The 18,557-nt window shown below is 40.6% G+C and overlaps 1 protein-coding gene across 2 annotated transcripts in view; it reads left to right on the forward strand.

Annotated features, from left to right (window-relative positions):
* URB2 (URB2 ribosome biogenesis homolog) overlaps window positions 1-18,557 on the forward strand; it is a 106,058-nt gene that overhangs the window by 28,805 nt on the left and 58,696 nt on the right. For both annotated transcript variants that reach the window (XM_072141133.1, XM_072141132.1), the window contains exons 3-4: window positions 8,550-8,726; window positions 12,592-15,820. In XM_072141133.1, coding sequence (XP_071997234.1) covers window positions 8,550-8,726; window positions 12,592-15,820 — 3,406 coding nt within the window. The remainder of the gene's footprint in view (window positions 1-8,549; window positions 8,727-12,591; window positions 15,821-18,557) is intronic.

The raw sequence follows: 18,557 nt of genomic DNA on the forward strand, positions 1-18,557 counted from the left end.
TCCAAGGGCCTGTTGTTGTGAATGGTCCAGACGGGCTACTACAGAATCCAAGTCCCCTTTAGTAGGAAGAGCCTGAATCCGTTCTTTTAAGAATTGCATGTCTGTGAGGGAGATGGCTGGATCTGTATGTTGGGTAGTTGGGGAAGTGGAGGGGCCTTGTAATCTCACCCCGCTCTGTCTGCAGGCTGTTATGGAGCCCTGTCAGGGAGTTTCCATCATGTAGCACTGATCTGGTGACCAGCACTCTACCGCATCGCTGGCCACTGGTTGAGGTGGAGAGGCTGCGGCAGCGCCTTGCAGATCACGCGCTCCGGGACTGATCTCAGGGCTGGAGTCGGCATGTGTCGACTTCGGCCACGGCTTTTGCCGCGTGGAGGGGCGCTGCGGCGCCATATTGGAAGCTCCCGTCGTGGGAGTTAAATGACTCCCGATGCCCGTTGAGCGAGAGGGAGCTGCTGGCAGGGGACCGGAGTTGTTGCTGGTGCGACTGCTTCTTTTTGCCGGCATGCAGGGGCGGGGCTTTCAGGCCGGGAGCCCACGGTAAGGCCCTGTTGGAGCTCAGGCAGTGAAAATAGTCAACAGAATTTGTAATGCAATCTTATGCAATAGGGAGGAATTTCAACCTTCCAGTAGATAATGAGCGTGACACATCATCCCAATCCATAGATAAACGGAAATTTGTTGTGCTCAGGAGTTTACTTCTTTTTTTGTTTTTTTTTTGTTTTTTTTTCGAGAAGGCACCTTACATTTTCCAGTATAGATTTTTATTTTTTGGTAAGTAGGTCTTTGGTGGAAAGGGTACAGAGAGTGCAGAGACTGGTCTGAGAGTTTGCTCTCCAATTATGTTGGAGGTACAGAGTTTTTACCATTCTTGCCCATTCCCTGATAATTGGCGTCTAAGGCCCTCAATATTGAGTATAGAAAGCACAAGATTAGAAATTCAAGGGTCTCTGGGAGAATATTTCCGGTATAATCAGAATGACCAGACCACATCGTATGCCGTATGGGCATACCATAAAATAGTGGCTAGAAATAAATGTGCTCAGATGTCCGCTAAGCTTGGAAAGTTAAAGAAGGCCTAGTTTGATGATCTTTATAATGACCTGGCAAAGTTAGAAAATGAATTTAGTATTTCCTTCACATAAACGATCAAAAGAAATAGATTATATAAGGGATAGATTTTAAACTTTATTTTTAGATGAATATGCCGACAATCTAGGGGAAAATACAGGCTAAACATTATGAAATGGGAGACAGAGCTGGGTCAGTATTAAGCAACCATATAAATCGCAGAATCACGTGTATGGTATCACAAATAATATGGGAGAAATGGTTTTTTTTTCGCCAGAAGAAATCGCTAATGTTTTTGCAAAATATTATTCAGAATTATATCATATAAGAGAAACTACTATGGATGAAGGAAAAATTGAGGCACCCCTGCCTTCTGCTTTCCTGGATAAACTTATTTTACGAAGTGTCATGTCGAGGGCGCCGCAGCCTCGTCACGTGACGTGGGGTGCAACTGTACGGGTTAATTTAGCCTACTCAAACTTGTGCTCACCTTTCACTCAGGACACAACAGTTATAAAATAAAAAGGGAGAAAAATAACAGAAACTTACAACTTAAAGTAAATCCTGATTCCCTGGAGGTGGGAGAAATAAGGAACACACTCGGCTTGTCAAACAGCCCCCAATATGTGAACGCCTTTTACTGTATTTAATATTGTTTTATATCTTCTTAGTTTGGTTCAGGTTTCAGAACTTCCCATTCATTAATTAGTCCAGAGGGTCATTCAGGATTGGGCAAAGTTTTAATGAGGGGGGAGAGTCCAGGAATATTTACAGTCTTTTGTTTCAAAATCCTGATGCAGAAAAGGGGGGTGGGGGTTGGGAGACCACATGTCCTTTGGTGTCTGAACAGACCAGTCTTCAGGTCAGAGATCAGGCTGTAAAAGCTCCAGGATGTCATAAAAGCTGCCTGGACACTTCAATAGATTCCAATTGTCATATATTTAAACAAAGTTTGTAATTACCCTATAGTTCAGGGGTCAGGAACCTTTTTGCCTGAGAGAGCCGTTAACACACATATTTGAAAATATAATTCTGTGAGAGCCATACAATATGCACATGGCCCCCCAGTAGATAGGTAGCAACAGGACTTCCCCTCTCGTAGATATGTAGTCCCAGTATATGGCCCCCAGTAAATAGGTATTCACAGCACATGCTTCCAGTGGATAGGTAACCCCAGTACATGCACCTAGTAGATAGGTAACAACAACACATGAGCCCCAGTAATAGGTAGCCACAGCACATGCCCCCAGTAAATAGGCAGCCCCAGCACATGTCCCCAGTAGATAGGTAGTCCCAGCACATGCCCCCCAGTACATATGTAGCCACAGCACATGCACCCAAATAGACAGCTAGCCCCAGCACATGCCCCCAAGTGGATAGGCTGCCACAGCACATGCCTCTCAATATATTGATAATCACGGCACATGCCCCCCCCCAGCAGATAAGTAGCCCCAGCACATGCCCCCAGTAGAAAGGTAGCCCCAGCACATGCCCCCAGTAGAAAGGTAGCCCCAGCACATGCCCTCAGTAGATAGGTAGCCACAGCACATGCACCCAGTAGATAGGTAGCCACAGCACATGCACCCAGTAGATAGGTAGCCACAGCACATGCACCCAGTAGATAGGTAGCCACAGCACATGCACCCAGTAGATAGGTAGCCACAGCACATGCACCCAGTAGATAGGTAGCCACAGCACATGCACCCAGTAGATAGGTAGCCACAGCACATGCACCCAGTAGACAGGTAGCCCCATCACATGCCCCCAGGCCCCAGTAGATAGGTAGTCACAGCAAAACAAAAAAGGGAATATTCACCTACCTGCTCTCCCTTCAACGGCTTCTCATCACTCCCGCGCTCTTCTCTGTGACCCAGGCACTGCTGCCATCGTTGCTTTGGTGCCTGGGTCATAGAGAGGAATGGATGCTGCTCTACTCTATGACACAGGACCGTTCACCTTAAAGGGGTATTCTTGTCTGGGCATTCACATTCTGTTTTATTAATCTGCCATATATAAACATTTCTTCAATTAGATGTTATTAAAAAAAAGTTAATTTCTCATAAATGTAGTCATATGGTTCCTTAGAAACAAAACTATATCCTTGGATACGGCCACCTCTGCTGGAGGTATTGCACAAAGACACAAAGGATGTTTGTATATGAAATGTCCAGGAGTTATTGTATGTCCTACAGCCGTCCTGTGGTAATGATCGTTGAATCCAGGTGCTCAGGCAGGACTCAATAGCACATGTCTGGCCACCTCTGCCAAAATGAGAGGTGGTCGTATCCGAGGAAGCTATCTCGTTTCTAAGGGACAACATTGCTTTATGATAAAATTATCTTCACACAGAAGATAAAAACATTTTTTTTTAACATCCAATTGAAGAAATGTTTACATATGGCAAATGAATTAAATTATATGTAAATGCCCAGATGGGAATACCCCTTTAAGCAATGGTGTAGCGATGGTACCTTGGTCACACAAAGGATGCAGGTAGCGGTAACATCCCTCCCTGCATCTAGTGATCATCGCCGTGTGTGCCTTTATATGTACACACTGTCCATGGCTATTAATCAATGATTTGTCTGAGAGCCAGATGCAGCCATAAAAAGAGCCACATATGGCTCCCGAGCCATAGGTTCCCTACCCCTGCTATAGTTGAACCACTCTTATACATTCACGATCAATATCTCCTTGACACTAAGAATAATAAAGGAACAAAAATGAGAATTGAACAAACCTTTTGTAGATCGAGAAATTTGGATTGTAATTTCAAAATTAAAGGCGGGTAATACAGCGGGACTTGATGGACTATGCAATGCATATTATAAATACTTTGGTCAGATCCTGGCACCACATATGGTTAGGTAATACATTCATGGCCACAAGTTTTGAGAATGATACAAATATTATATTTTCACATGATCTGCTTCCCTCTGGTTTTTGTGTGTTTTGTCAGATGTTTTTATCACATACAGAAATACAAGTGCAATCATATTATGAGTAACAAAAGCTTTTATTGACAGTTACAAAGAGTTAATGCAACAAGTAAATATTTGCAGTGTTAACCCCCCTTCTTCAGGATCTCTGCAATTCTCCCTGGCAGCTCTCAATCAACATCTGGACCAAATCCTGACTGATAGCCGTCCATTCTTGCACAATCAATGCTTGCATTTTGTCACAATGTATTGGTTTTTGTTTGTCCACCCGTCTCTTGATTATTGACCACAAGTTCTCAATGGGATTAAGATCTGGGGCGTTTCCAGGCCATGGACCTAAAATCTGTTTTGTTCCCTGTCCTGATTGGGGCTTTATGCTTGAAGTAAATGTTATGGGGTTGAAGGTCCTTTTTTGTCATCTATAATGTCACTGTATTCCTCTCCCAGCTCTAGAGTCATATATAACAGATCAGTTTCTAGAAAGTTCCCTCTAAATAATGGCACAAGCCACGGGTGCCCTGTATCCCCATTGATTTTTAATTTGGATATAGAAACCCTGGCTATTGCCTTAAAAGCCTGTACCTTCGTAAAGGGAGTTGATGGAAAAGATAAATTGACCCAATTATCTATATATGCCGATGATATTATGCTGGCATGTTCAGAAACGATAACCTCCTTGCAGCATATTAAAAAGATTATAGATGAATTTTCCATGGTCTAGATGCAGGGACGTCGCTGGCCGGTGCCCCGGATCTCCTCGGGTCAGCAGGACATCTCCCGTCTCTCACGATCTGTGTCCTCAGAATAAATATTATATAGGGAAAATTCGGATATAGAAAAAATTAATACTTTTTGCCTCTTTTCTTTTTCTTTTTCTTTTCCTTTTCCTTTTTACCTATACTTTTTGGGGAATATTCTCTTTTTGTTTATAGAGGTAGACATTGATAATAAAATGCTATCATGGATACTTTGTTATTGTTAACGTACATATATGTTAAGAAATAGGAAATGGAAATGGTTTAACCCCTTATCACCGACACTAGTTTTCAGCTCAATGACCAGACTGGATTTTTCAAATCTGACATGTCTCACGATAATTGGTTATAACTTCGGAACGCTTTAACATATCCGGGTGATTTTGAGAATGTTTTCTCGTGACACATTGTACTTCATGTTAGTTATAAAATTTAAGTGATAAGTTTTGCGTTTCGTTCTGAAAAAAAGTGAAAATTTGGCAAAAGTTTGTAAAAATTCTTCATTGAAATGTTCTGGTTTCCAGACAAGATGTAAAACTACCCAAAAAGTTTGATAATTAACATTTACAGAATATCTGCTTTATGTTGGGATGATATTTTATGCTTCCGGTCATTTTTCTAGGATGTTATGAGGCGCAGAACTTTAGGTGCGATTTTTCTTATTTTCATGAAAATTTCCAAAACTCACATTTTGAGGGACAACTCAGCTTTCAAGTGACTTTGAGAGGCCTAAATAATAGTAAAACCCCATAAATTACCCCACTATAGAAACTTCACACCTCAACGTATGTAAAACAACTTCTATTAAGTCTATTAACCCTTTAAGTGTTTCACATGGGTTAAAAAATATGGACCTGCGATTTAGAAACTATTGAATTTTTTTTGGAAAATACATTCATTTAGGCCAAAACTGACATTTTCAGAATAAATTAAATGATGAAACGCACTGCAACGCTTGATGTCCAATTCCTCCCGAGTGTACTGATACCCCATATGTGGTGGTAAACTGCTGTACGGGCGCACGGCCGAGTATAGAATGAATGGAGGCGCCATTCACAGCAGATTTGTATTGTCACATTGTACGACTTATAAATTTTTATTTTTTTTGGTAATACAAACATATGAGGGCTTATTTTTTATGGGATGAGATACAATGTATAGATAATTTATTTTGGGAGTCTAAAGCTTATTCTTGAGATTTTATTAACTATTTCAAGGGGGACACAAACAAAATCATCAATTTTTATTTTGGATTGTTAGCATTTTTTTTTCCCCCGCTCACCGTAATGTAAAAATAATATTTTATCTTTATTCTCTGGTTCACTACGATTGCGGTGATACCTCATTTATATAGTTTTTCTTATTTTTGCTTAATTTTCCTGAGCAAAACCAATATTGGAGAAAATCGCATTGTTTTTACTATTGACAACTTTTCAGGGCCATAACTTCTGTATTTTTCTGTTGTCAGATCTGGTTGAGGGCTTATTTTTTGCGAAAACAGTTGTTCTTTTCAGTCGTATCATATTAGGGAACGTAACTTTTTTTTGATCACTTTTTAGAACATTTTTTGTGATGGTGTTTGATGAAAAATTGTATATTATGGGAAGTTTTCCGAGTTTTTTTTTTACGTAGTTCACCGAGCGGGTTCAATATTCATTTAGATTTATTGTACAGATTAATACGGACGCGGTGATACCAAATATGTATGTTTTTGTGTTTTATTTACTGTATATGCATTTTATGTGTTACTGGGGAGATTATGGGACTTTTATTTTATTTATTTATATTATAAAAAGTTTTAATTTTTTTTTTTTTTTACATTTTTTACATTTTCCACATTTTGGCTTGAATAAGCGATCATCCGATCACTTATTCAAGCCTCTACACTGCAATACACTTGTATTGCAGTGTAAAGTGTAAGTAACTGAGCATGCCGCGCATGCTCAGTTACTTACAGCCGGGTCCTGCCAGGAAGGCAGGACCCGGCGAGAAGAGGAGCCGACCGCCTCGGGTCACTCGTCGGGACCCGGGGCAGCGGCAGGAGGGATCGGATCCCCCGGTAAGCACACCGGGGGGGGGGGGTCCGATCCACGGGGGACACACTTGCACGCCGCGGTTAAACACCCGGGATCTGAGTTTTTCCGATCCCGGGTGTTAGTGCCGGGTCTGGGCTGTGATATCACAGCCCGACACCGGCACTAAACTGACCCGATGTCCCGAAATCTTCTTCTGACGCGGCGCCGTAGAAAGGCATCGCGTCAGAAGAAGTACCCTTAATGACCGCCGTAGAATCCCGATAGGGCGGTCATTAAGGGGTTAAAATTCATATATGTTTGTGTTTTGACATGGTGCTTTTCTATTCCCCATGTACAGGGCTACTGCTGTTTTTGTTTTTGCTAAGTTTTGCTAATTATTTAATAAAAAAATTTTTAAAACCGCTTATGTACGAAATACTTTTCATACTTCAGCATACGAATCTAAATCACCGTATATACTCGAGTATAAGCCGATCAGAGTATAAGCCGAGACCTAATTTTACCACCAAAAACCGGAAAAACCTATTGACTCGAGTATAAGCCGAGGGTGTAGTATCCTGCCCCCTGTAGTATACAGCCAGCCTGCCCCCTGTAGTATACAGCCAGCCTGCCCCCTGTAGTATACAGCCAGCCTGCCCCCTGTAGTCTACAGCCAGCCTGCCCCCTGTAGTCTACAGCCAGCCTGCCCCCTGTAGTCTACAGCCAGCCTGCCCCCTGTAGTCTACAGCCAGCCTGCCCCCTGTAGTCTACAGCCAGCCTGCCCCCTGTAGTCTACAGCCAGCCTGCCCCCTGTAGTCTACAGCCAGCCTGCCCCCTGTAGTCTACAGCCAGCCTGCCCCCTGTAGTCTACAGCCAGCCTGCCCCCTGTAGTCTACAGCCAGCCTGCCCCCTGTAGTCTACAGCCAGCCTGCCCCCTGTAGTCTACAGCCAGCCTGCCCCCAGTATGCCAAGCGAATGAAAAAAAAAACAACTTAATACTCACCCTCCGACGATACTCACCTTTGATGCTCGGCATGGCTCCTGGTCCTCAGCGGTGGCTCCCGGTCCTCGTGGCGGCTTCCGAACCCTCGGCGGCAGCTCCTCTCTTCTTTCTTCACTGGCGGCTCCGGGTCTCTTTGCATACTTCACTAGCCGGCAATCGCGTCCATGCGATATGCTGGCGGGCGCACACTATGATGCGGCGGTGTCGCCGCCGATGACGTCATCAGCGACGACATCGCCGCATCATAGTGCGTGCCCGTCGGCAGATCGCACGGACGCGACTGCCGGCTAATGAAGTAAGAAAAGAGACCGGGACCCGCCAGTGAAGAAAGAAGAGAGGAGCGGAGCCGCCACCGAGAATCGGGAGCTGCCGCCGAGGATCCGAGCACCGGAGGGTGAGTATTAATTTTTTTTTTTTTTTTTGTTGACTCGTGTATAAGCCGAGGTGAGGTTTTTCAGCACATTTTTTGTGCTGAAAATCTCGGCTTATACACGAGTATATACGGTAAGTGTTTTTTTTTTTTTGCAGGACGAGAGTATGTTTTCATTGCTACCTTTTTTAGGGCAGTATTGTGTTGAAAATTACAAAAATGGCGTTTTGGATATTTGTACGCTTGTCACTGACGGGACAATATTGTCACTGACGGGAATAACCGTTCAAAAATGTTGATAGGTCAGGACCAATGGCTTCGCTTTTTATTATGCTACTGTTCTGAAAGAGGCGGCCCATGGTTTATGTATTAATGTTCTTCCCTTTATTTATTTAGTTCTTGCTTGACTGGGTGAGTCAAACGTTGGTTGGATTTTATACAAAGAAGTTAAGCCTAGAAGAGGATGTTGAGCAGAAGCTTTGGATCTTTTTGGACAGCATTTTACATAGCAAGAGGTTACAAAAGCTTATGGAAGACGGCAAGTCTTTAAAACTTCGGTTTGTCATTGCTCAGGTAAGCATTTTGAAGGTACTAAGCCAGCAACCTTGGGTAGCAAATGAAAAACCCCAACAGAATGACTTGGATATGTTAAACTATTGCAGTTATTCCATAAAGTATCCACATACTCCAGATTTTCAAAATCTTGCAAGGTCCTTAACCCCTTAAGGACACAGCCATTTTGTAGCTTAAGGCTCAGTCCCATTTTTTGGATTCTGACCTGCTTCTCTTTATATGGTTATAACTTTTGAACACTGTTACTTATCAAAGCGATTCTGAGATTTGTTTGTTTTTTCCCCATATGTTGTACTTCATTTTAGTGGTAAATTTTGGCTGATAAGTTTTGCGTTTATTTACAAAAAAAAAGAAAAAAATGATGAATTTTTAGAAAAATTAGCTATTTTCGAAATCACCGTGGTTTCAGGCAGATCGATTTACCACCTAAATAACTTGCTGAATAACATTTCCCATATCTCTACTTTACTTTTTCATAATTTTTGAATTGTCTGGATCATTTATTTTGACGTTACGCGGCTTACAAATCGAATAGCGATTTTGCGTATTTTCAGAATTGACTATTCTGGGGATAAATACTGTTTGAAATTAAATTTTTACATATTTAGCATTAAAACCACCCTATATAACCAACCCATTTTCAAATCTGCACCCCTCAAGCTATCAGAAACAGCATTTATGAAGATTTACAAGCAAACGAAAAAATAGAAATTCAGCTCACCCTTCTGTGGTCATGCATTAGGTGCCGGTGCACGGATATGCTGAGCCGGATCAGTACATCTTGGACAAAAGGAACGTTTATCCAGCAACCAGGCTTAATTGTCATGCAATAAAACTTCTGTTTATTTCATCATAATATAAAAATGGTTAAAAAAGGTACCATGTTACAGACATCTGACGCGTTTCGAACTCCCAAGAGTTCTTAGTCATAGATGAGGTTCTAACAAGTAAGTACATTCATTATAAAGGCATATGTAGCGGAAGTGAGTGGCGAGCAAGTAATTAGTCACGTCATAGAACCAGAAGGTAGAGGGGAGGAGAGAGAAAACAATCAGGAAGTAAGAAAGGCCAAGGAGAAATGTATTAACCTATATACAGAAAACATTTGTAAAATAGTACAATGATAATCAGATTAGTATATATACGATCTGATGTATATATACTAATCTGATTATTTATGAAGATTGTTAACCCCTTGAGATCTTCATAGTAATTGAATCAAAATGGCGGTGAAATTTTAGAATGGTCAAATTTTGTCGGTTATACATTCATTTAGCCCTAAAATGTACACATTTCCAAAAGATAAAAAGAGAAAACCCACCATAAAATTTGTTATACAATTTCTCCTGAGTGCAGAGACCCCCCACATTTGGCCGTTACTTTTTTTTTTTGGGTGCACAGTGAGGCGCAGAAGGGAAGGAGCCCTGCAGCTGCCAGGATTTTAGTTTTCTCGTTGCCCCTTTTTGAAGGCTATAAAATTTTAGCTTTTTCGTTATTGGGGCCATGTGACGGCATTTTGTTTTGCGGGATGAGATGCTTTTTCCAGTGTTACCATTTGGGGTTGGTATCACCTATTGTTGAAAATTTAGGAACTTTTTTTGAACTCGTGAGTAGAAAAGCATCAATTCTGTACTGGGTTTTTTACTTTTTTTTTTTTTTTTTTTCCGTGTTCACCGTTTAGCCTAATTATCTTTATTCTATGGGTTGATAGGATTACGGGAATACCAGACTTATTTTTTCTTATGTTTTACTAAATTTGCCACATAAAACCCTAATGTGGGGAAAAATCTATAATTTTTGCATCGCCGTCTTCCAAGTGGCATAACATTTTTACTTCTTTAGCTACAGAGCTGGTTGATGGCTTGTTTTTTGTGAGACATCTAGTACTTTGCAACAGTATCATTCTAGAGTACATAAGTTTCAATAGGTAAAAATCATAATTTTTGGCGTGTTTTTAAAGTTTTTTTTATTTACGGCGTTCATCGTACAGGTTCAATAATTTAATTTTATTCTACGGATTGTTACGGACGTGGTGATACTATATATGTGGGGTTTGTTATGGTTTAGACTTATTTGAACGTTTAGATTTCTCTTTAGATGTTATGGGGCTTATGGCAATTTTTATTGGTTTATTCATTTTTATTTAAAAACTTTTTTTTTTTTTTTTTTTTACTATTTCCACCATGGAACATGAACAAGCATTCATCTGATTGCTTGTTCATGATAATACCCTGAAATACTGATGTATTGCAGGGTATTAGCAGTGTCAGCATATGCACATGCATTGGCTGACACTGTGCCTTTAAGATGACGTCACTGAAGCCATCTTAATGGCACTGCCTTCAGGCATCTCTGGGAATTTATGCAATGTTTTTTTACATGCATCTGTTTTCAATTTATATCCCTATAAAATTTACAGAAAAAATGGTAGACCCCTCAGATCAGTCCATAGAAAGGCTGAGTAAAGTAATTAATACTGAGGCGGATAGTATAGCATTACAACGGGATTTGTAAGCTTAAGTTGGCAGTTGGGCCATGGAAACAAAAATTATGTTCTAAACAGTCAATTACTTGGTAAAACTAGAGCTGAAAAAGACTTGGGGGAATTGGTGGATGGTAAACTTAATTTTTGTGACCAGATGCAGGCAGTTGCTTTTATGGGATGTATCAAGAGGAATAGATTCTCATGATAAGGACATATTTTGCCCTTGTGCAAATTACTGGTCAGTCCACATATGGAATATTGTGTACTGTTTTGGGCACCAGTGTATAAAAAGGACCTATTACAACAGGAACGGCTGCAGAGGAGAGAGCCCAAGATTATTAAGGGAATGGGAGGGACCAGAATACAATGACAGATTACAAAATTTGGGATTATTCAGTTTAGAAAAAAGACATCTGAGGGGAGACCTCATTACAATGTACAAATACCTGATTGGGTATTCGCAGTATCAAGGATCTCTCCAAAGATCTTATTATGCCTAGGCCTGTGACCATGACAAGGGGGCATCCTCTACGCCTACAGGAGAGGCGTTCTACCATTGCCAGAGACAAAGGTTCTTTACTGTAAGAGCAGTGAGACTATGGAACTCTCTGCCGCAGGAGGTTGTTATGGCGGACTCTATTTACATGTTCAAGAGAGGCCTGGATGCCTTTCTGCAGAGAAAAAATATCACCGGCTATGGAATAAACCACATTTAATTATTAAGTGTTGGACTTGATGGACTTGCGTCTTTTGTATACCAGGATACTATGATAAAACAATTCCAATAATACCTATATCATGCGTCTGGCTTCTTTTTATCCAGAGATATATCTGACATAATTTCTTAATAAATCAGATTCAGCTATTCCTGAAGTGAGTGGGCACTTCCTAATTATGGGACTTAACTCTGAACAGGACTGCATGTTTGTAATTGGGTCGATCTGAAGCATGTGAAGTCACAAACTTGTGACATCTCTCAAGGCCATACTTCCTCTCCCAACAAGCCTCCTCTCGTCTCTAGCCATTCTATACGTTTTCCAATGGTTACTATAAAGCGCGTTAAAACCTCTGCTAGCAGCTAAACACCTGCAGATAGCTAAATAGAGTAAATTAGATAATCTCTTATTTTCGTTTAGTGCATTTAGGCAAATGTTTTTGTCAGTGCTATAATGTTAAACCTGTACAAATACTTTATCCGAAAGTACAACTAAAGTATACAGTTTTGCATTAAGAGGGTAAATAATCTTAGAGACTATGCAAGCCCAGAATTACTAATTGGTATAAGAATTATAATTACATGTATATATTTATGCCTTAAATAGCCTGTTCACCAAGATTTTAATGTCACTAAAAGCCTGTTTATTTCCTTTTTGTCTTCAGGTAATGAATGATATTTTTGCACTTACACCTACACAATCAAGCCCTCCAGCTGGAATTGGAACTGTGTTAAGCTGTTGTCAAGGTGTTCTCTCCTCTAGTTTTGGGATTATCTACCGAGCCAAGTATGAACTGATGGTAGAACTTTTGGGCAGGCTTTGTTTTTTAGCTTGTCATTGCTTAACTTATAACCATGCCAACACTCTTCAAGTTTTAAATGTCCTTTCTATAGCAATTAAACAGTATGCCATTCTACAGAGACAGCAAAGCAACAGAAACAGACTATTCACACATGTGGTTACACAACTTTTTGAGCCATGTTTGCTTTTGCGGAATGCCTTTAACAATTATGTTTTTGATAAGGATCGGAATATTGAAATCCACCAACTTGTCAGAGATGTTGGAAGTAACATAGAGATTATTTTGCAGACTGGTCTTTTCCAGGCTGAGCTTCTAAATTGTTTCAAAGAAGAGCTGCTTTCCCAAATGGAGAAGTCTGAGAAGAAAAAGGGGCCTTGCAAAGATTATTTAACTCCCGTTTCCTCTATGTTGGCAAAACTGGAGAAAATTGAGTGGCGTGAGGAAAAAAAACTTTCCCTCTTGGCTTATTCTGTTCCCTTTCTTTATAAACTGTTTTTAGACTCTTACTGCAGAGATGGAAATGAAATATTTTGCTTTCAAATGCTTGTCAAATTATTCAGATGTCTTTGTACACCTTTTACCATAAAGCAGGAAGACCTAAAAGTATCATTTTCACAATGGTCGATTGGTTTAAATGCCCTAGAAAACATGTTAAACCTTGTTCTTGATCATAATATATATAATATTGCAGAAGATAACATAAAAGGAAACGGTAGCCAATACAAGTTCTTCCGAAGTTTAACAGAAATACTAGTGTGTGATCCTTGCACACTTTCACTACCATGGTTCAACTGCTTGAAAACATTGAACTCATTAAACCATTTTATTGTAGAACCAGACCTTTCTGAAATATTACGTGCATGCTTCAATGCAGATGTTTCCGATATTAGAATAAAGAAATCCTTCGAATCATTGATTGGTAGTCTTCTGTTGACATATACAAAGCTAAGACAATTTCCAAAACTGTTTGAGAAAGTGCTTCTAGCCATTTGTCAACTTACAACAGAAAAATTAAGTGATCCTGTTCTTTTGTCAGTATTAACCAACAAGCTAAAAGAATTTCTTGTTCAAATTCCATCAAATCAGATGTTGGATATGTGGGTTATGGTTTTGGAAAAATGGCAACTTTCTAATATCAAAGATGACCCTAGTCTCAGCTTTAAACTTGAACACTTAGCTTCACTTTTGCATTGTTTGATGATGAACATAAAGAGCTTAGACAACAATACCCCAGTGCCTGTTCTCCAGCGGTTTCAAAATCTCATGAAACAAATTTCTGAAGAGCTCATCTTGCCTTCCCTAACCATTTTAACAAAAAACTATGTTACAGATGAGACACTCTGGCTTCAGAAGATCTGCAAAGTTGCCCTAATGCTTCTGTATACATGGATTGAAGTAAATACTGTGACTGCATTAAATTGTGACAAATATCTCTCACAAATGTGTAAACTATGTCTTCCATTGGACTTGCCTTTGGAGCATTGGGACTTTTCCATATTCTTTGAGGATAAAAACTGTTGGAAAAAAATTTACGATCTTTGTAGACCGCCCGATGTAGTGAGCATGTTCTACCTTGGACTTCTTTCTATTCAAAAAATAAAACTTTTGCTTATGCACATTTATATACCAAACGAAAATGAAAGGCTTACTGTTCAAGCATCTGCATCTTTTTTTGTTAACTCTGGCATCTCTATTTTGAACCACAAAGATTTATGTCACATACCATACAGTGGCAATATCAATTCAAATAATAATTCCCTCCCTGTTGCTCAGTGGCACTTTATTGTTTCAAATATCACAATTCTCCTTCCATACATATCCTTTGACGATATGAACAACATTGCGACTTTAATTTTAGAAACCCACTTGCCTGTTTATGATGAAAGCAAGAAAGTTGACAATGAAGTCACAGTTGCCTTTAGAGAGATTTCTAAATCTTTTCTCCAAAGCGACTCCTTTTCTGAAATGTGCATTTTACAGTCCATTTTTATAACCAGCATTTTAAATCGATGTGCCATGCTTTTAACAAAGGAAGCAGTGTTCTATGAAATTTTGGACCATCTTTCCTTTAAAGACTCCTATAAACTTGTAAATCCAAGAGTGAATGACAGTTATGACGATTCCATGTATGCAACCAATATGAAGAATGCGCTACAACTTATTTGCTCATTACCAAAGATGGACAAATCACTCTTTCTCAGTGATCCTGATATTAAATTGCTAAGCAATCTGATAGAATTAATTTCTATGTTAAAACTGGACAGCCTGCCACCATCCGATTTATGTCGATGTTTTTTCTTTTTATTAACGTTCGCTAATGCAAGCTTCTTAAAAAGTCCTTACTTTGCAAGTGTTTGCTACAAAGGTCTAACATGTCTACTTAATGGTACTCACGCTAACCATGTTTTTAAAATTGCATATGCTAGCGACATTCTAAAAGTTGTCATGGCTCACACCCATTCAGCTCATTGGAATGTTACTGACTTGGATGATCATCACATGCTGAAACTTATAGACACTATGAATGAATTTTTTGACACATTTCTTTCACTGGTGATTAAACGAAAACAGAGTGTCCGGAAAAATCTAGAACAATGCACATCCTTCATGCTTAATTCTATATCTAACACAGAAAGAACATTTTGGAGTACATTTGCATGTCAATTACACATTGTGACCCTGAAAAACTTGTGTCATCATTTAACATTTGCTATCCAGGAACATCATGCAAAAGGGGATCATATTGAAAGCTTTAACTACTGCTTGAAACAAACGGCTGCAAAGCTTAAGACTGTTATTCAGCAATCCCTAGATATTGCTGTCTGTAGTCCATTTTTACCCACCCTCCTGGTGACATCTACAACTACTCTTTTTGAAGCAGAGCGCTGCATGGATGGAAACCTTAAGAATATTGAACTGTACAGAGTTTTTTTCTCACAGATCATGAAGGAGCTTTGTTATGCCCAGAAACAAAATGCTTTTTTGAAAGCGGCATTACATTATTTAACTCTGTGCATTTCAGAGAGAGAAATTTATCTGACACAGCAATTGGCAACATCTGTGTTTATTGCTGTAGGAAATCTACTTGCTAGTAAGTATGGAATCTATGTATTTGTGCATGTAACATTAATTAGAATCATGTCCTCGGGGGACTGCTTTTTATGTTCCACTTTATTTATTTATTTTTAAATGGTTTTTCTTTTTCCGACTCCTTAAGAGTAAATCGAACAGGTTTAAAGGTAATGATATAGCTACAGATCCAAACATACCCTTGCAGGAGTCTGAGCCCATAGTTCGTAACGTTTTCAGATACGATGTTTAAGGCACAACAGATAACGATGTTAAGCCCTTTAGATAAAAATAGAATAACGGTTATCTTTGTCAAGTTTATGGCTGTGGGGTTACCAAACAGATCAAGACGGGAAAACGCACTGGGATATAGTGAAGGTAGGGGACCCGTATAAGGGAGTTCGCATAGGGGTGGGCATACCACCCAGTGCTCTAGGGTATTGCTTTGTCTGACCAGTACGAACCCCATTGGGGCCCAGATCAGTTCAAATTTATAAACCTTATTTTGTGAGTGCTGTTAAATTTTCCATAGCGTTTACCTCTCTAATTCTCGCATATAAATCAGCCCTAGAAGGTGGTGCTGTTTGCTTCCATTTAGCTGAAATTAGGCATTTTGCTGCCATTAAGATATGCAATAGGAGTTTCGAGCTATGCTTCTACTGTCCAGCTGGGAATACATTTAGCAGTTATGTAATGTGTTCCATGGGTATTGAGTGTCTTAACACATCCGCATTCAGTTTTTCCACTGTTCTACAATAAGGGACAATCCTGGAACATGTCCAGAATATCCAGTCTCCTTTTGGATATATTTGATGAAACAAGGCAGATGTGTGGTACCATAATAATAAGATTTTGTATTGGTTTTCCATAGCGTCCCCCATGACGGCCCCAACTGGAGGATGACCCTTGACCTCTGTAGGGACAGGAAGCAGAGAGGTTAAATACCCCACCCGGGCATCCGTACACCAGTGGCTTCCTGTCCCTACACAGGGCAGGGAGTAGAGAGAAGTCTCTCCTCATCCCCAGTAGTTGGGACGGTGAGGGGGGACCAGTGTGGCGCAGGGAATCGTCCCTTACCCTAAGGCAGTCTCGGCCTCGATCGGACTTCGGTCCTTTCCTCTGCCACAAGACAGAGATGCCTTCTTCTCCGGCTCTGCCCGCAGCTCTGCGCAGCTAAGGACACCCGGAGCGTGTCCATCGCGGAAGTCACGTGGGCCGTCCGCCGTCCGACGTCCGACTCTGGTGACGACTTCCGCCGGAAATGACGGGACCGGATGTGACGTCACGATGGCGCGACCCGGAAGCAGGAGCGTGGAGCGGTAAGCTTGAAAAAGCAGGTATTCACGTTGATCTGAGGTCTAATAGTCGCACTCTGGTCCTGACGAGAGTAGTCGCTAAAATCGGACGCTATTCTGAGCATTTTCCAGCCAACAAGGTCGGTTAACATGCTGTATGGTTGCCTCATTTGTGTCATATGTGTTATATACAATTCAGGTCTATATAGACATGTGTATATCTTTCTTAGGGGCTTGTGCTGTGTAACCCTCAAGATACCTCAGGTACTCCCTTGTTATATTCCACTTGGTTAAGTGTCACAGTCTATCTCACATTTCTATAAATGTTTAGGCTTGCTGGTATCAGTGGTCCCACAATTGGGAATATGGAGACACATGGCATGGAGGCTTCGAGTCTGGACCTCATATCCTTGAACCCTGTAAGTAGGGTCAATTGGGGATAGGGTGGTGGGTCACCCACATGTCCCTATATTATCACACGAGGTGTCGGTTAAGGACTAATTACCTCTCCTTCTCCTTGGCAGGAGCCCAGGGAAAAGGAGAAGGATAAAGGGAGAGCTAAAGATCAGTCCGGCACAAAGAAAACCACTTCCAAAAAGTGTAATATGTGCTTAGAGAAACTCCCTACGGACTATAAAAAGCCGGTCTGTAAAACCTGCGTAGATAATCTACTCAGAGAAGAGAGAACCTCATTTGTGGATGAAATGCGGAGTTTTATCAGGGAAGAAGTTAAAACATCTATAGCATCATCCATAACAGCTTTCATACCTCAGGAGCCTCCACATAAAAAACAAAGAGTTATAGAATCCATGTCGGATTATACATCAGAGGGGACCAAGGAGTCCATGGATATGGAGCCAGGTACCTCAAATTCAGCAAGTAAAATGGAGTCGAGATATTTGTTAGCATCCGAAGATCTGGAACCCTTACTAAAAGCTATGAGGGATACCCTCAAAATTGAGGAAATAGAAGAGACCAAATCTATTCAGGATGAATTGTTCGGACTTCTTAAAGTTAAGAAGAGGCGAGTGTTTCCCATAAATGACACTCTTAAGGAACTAATACTAGAAGAATGGAGAGAACCGGAGAACAAAATCTCCATATCTAGAGAATTTAAAAATCGTCTGTCCTTTGATGAAACAGAAGCCAAAATTTGGAACGCTACCCCTAAAGTAGACATCCAGGTCACAAAAATGACCAAGAAGACGGACCTCCCGTTTTGAGGATGCAATCCAGTTAAGAGATCCCCTGGATAGAAAGGCGGACAGCCTTCTAAAGAAGACATGGGAGTGTGCTATGTTGAATCTAAAATCAAATATTGCCACAACATCCATGGCACGGACTCTCTTTCATTGGATTACCGAACTGGAAGGTCATGTTAGAGATGGTACTCCTAGGGAGATGCTATTGAGTACATTTTCAACGTTGAGAGCAGCCACCGCCTTCATCGCAGATGCCTCAGCG

Source organism: Engystomops pustulosus, chromosome 3 (assembly GCF_040894005.1).
Source record: "Engystomops pustulosus chromosome 3, aEngPut4.maternal, whole genome shotgun sequence".
Classification (NCBI taxonomy): Eukaryota; Metazoa; Chordata; class Amphibia; order Anura; family Leptodactylidae; genus Engystomops; species Engystomops pustulosus.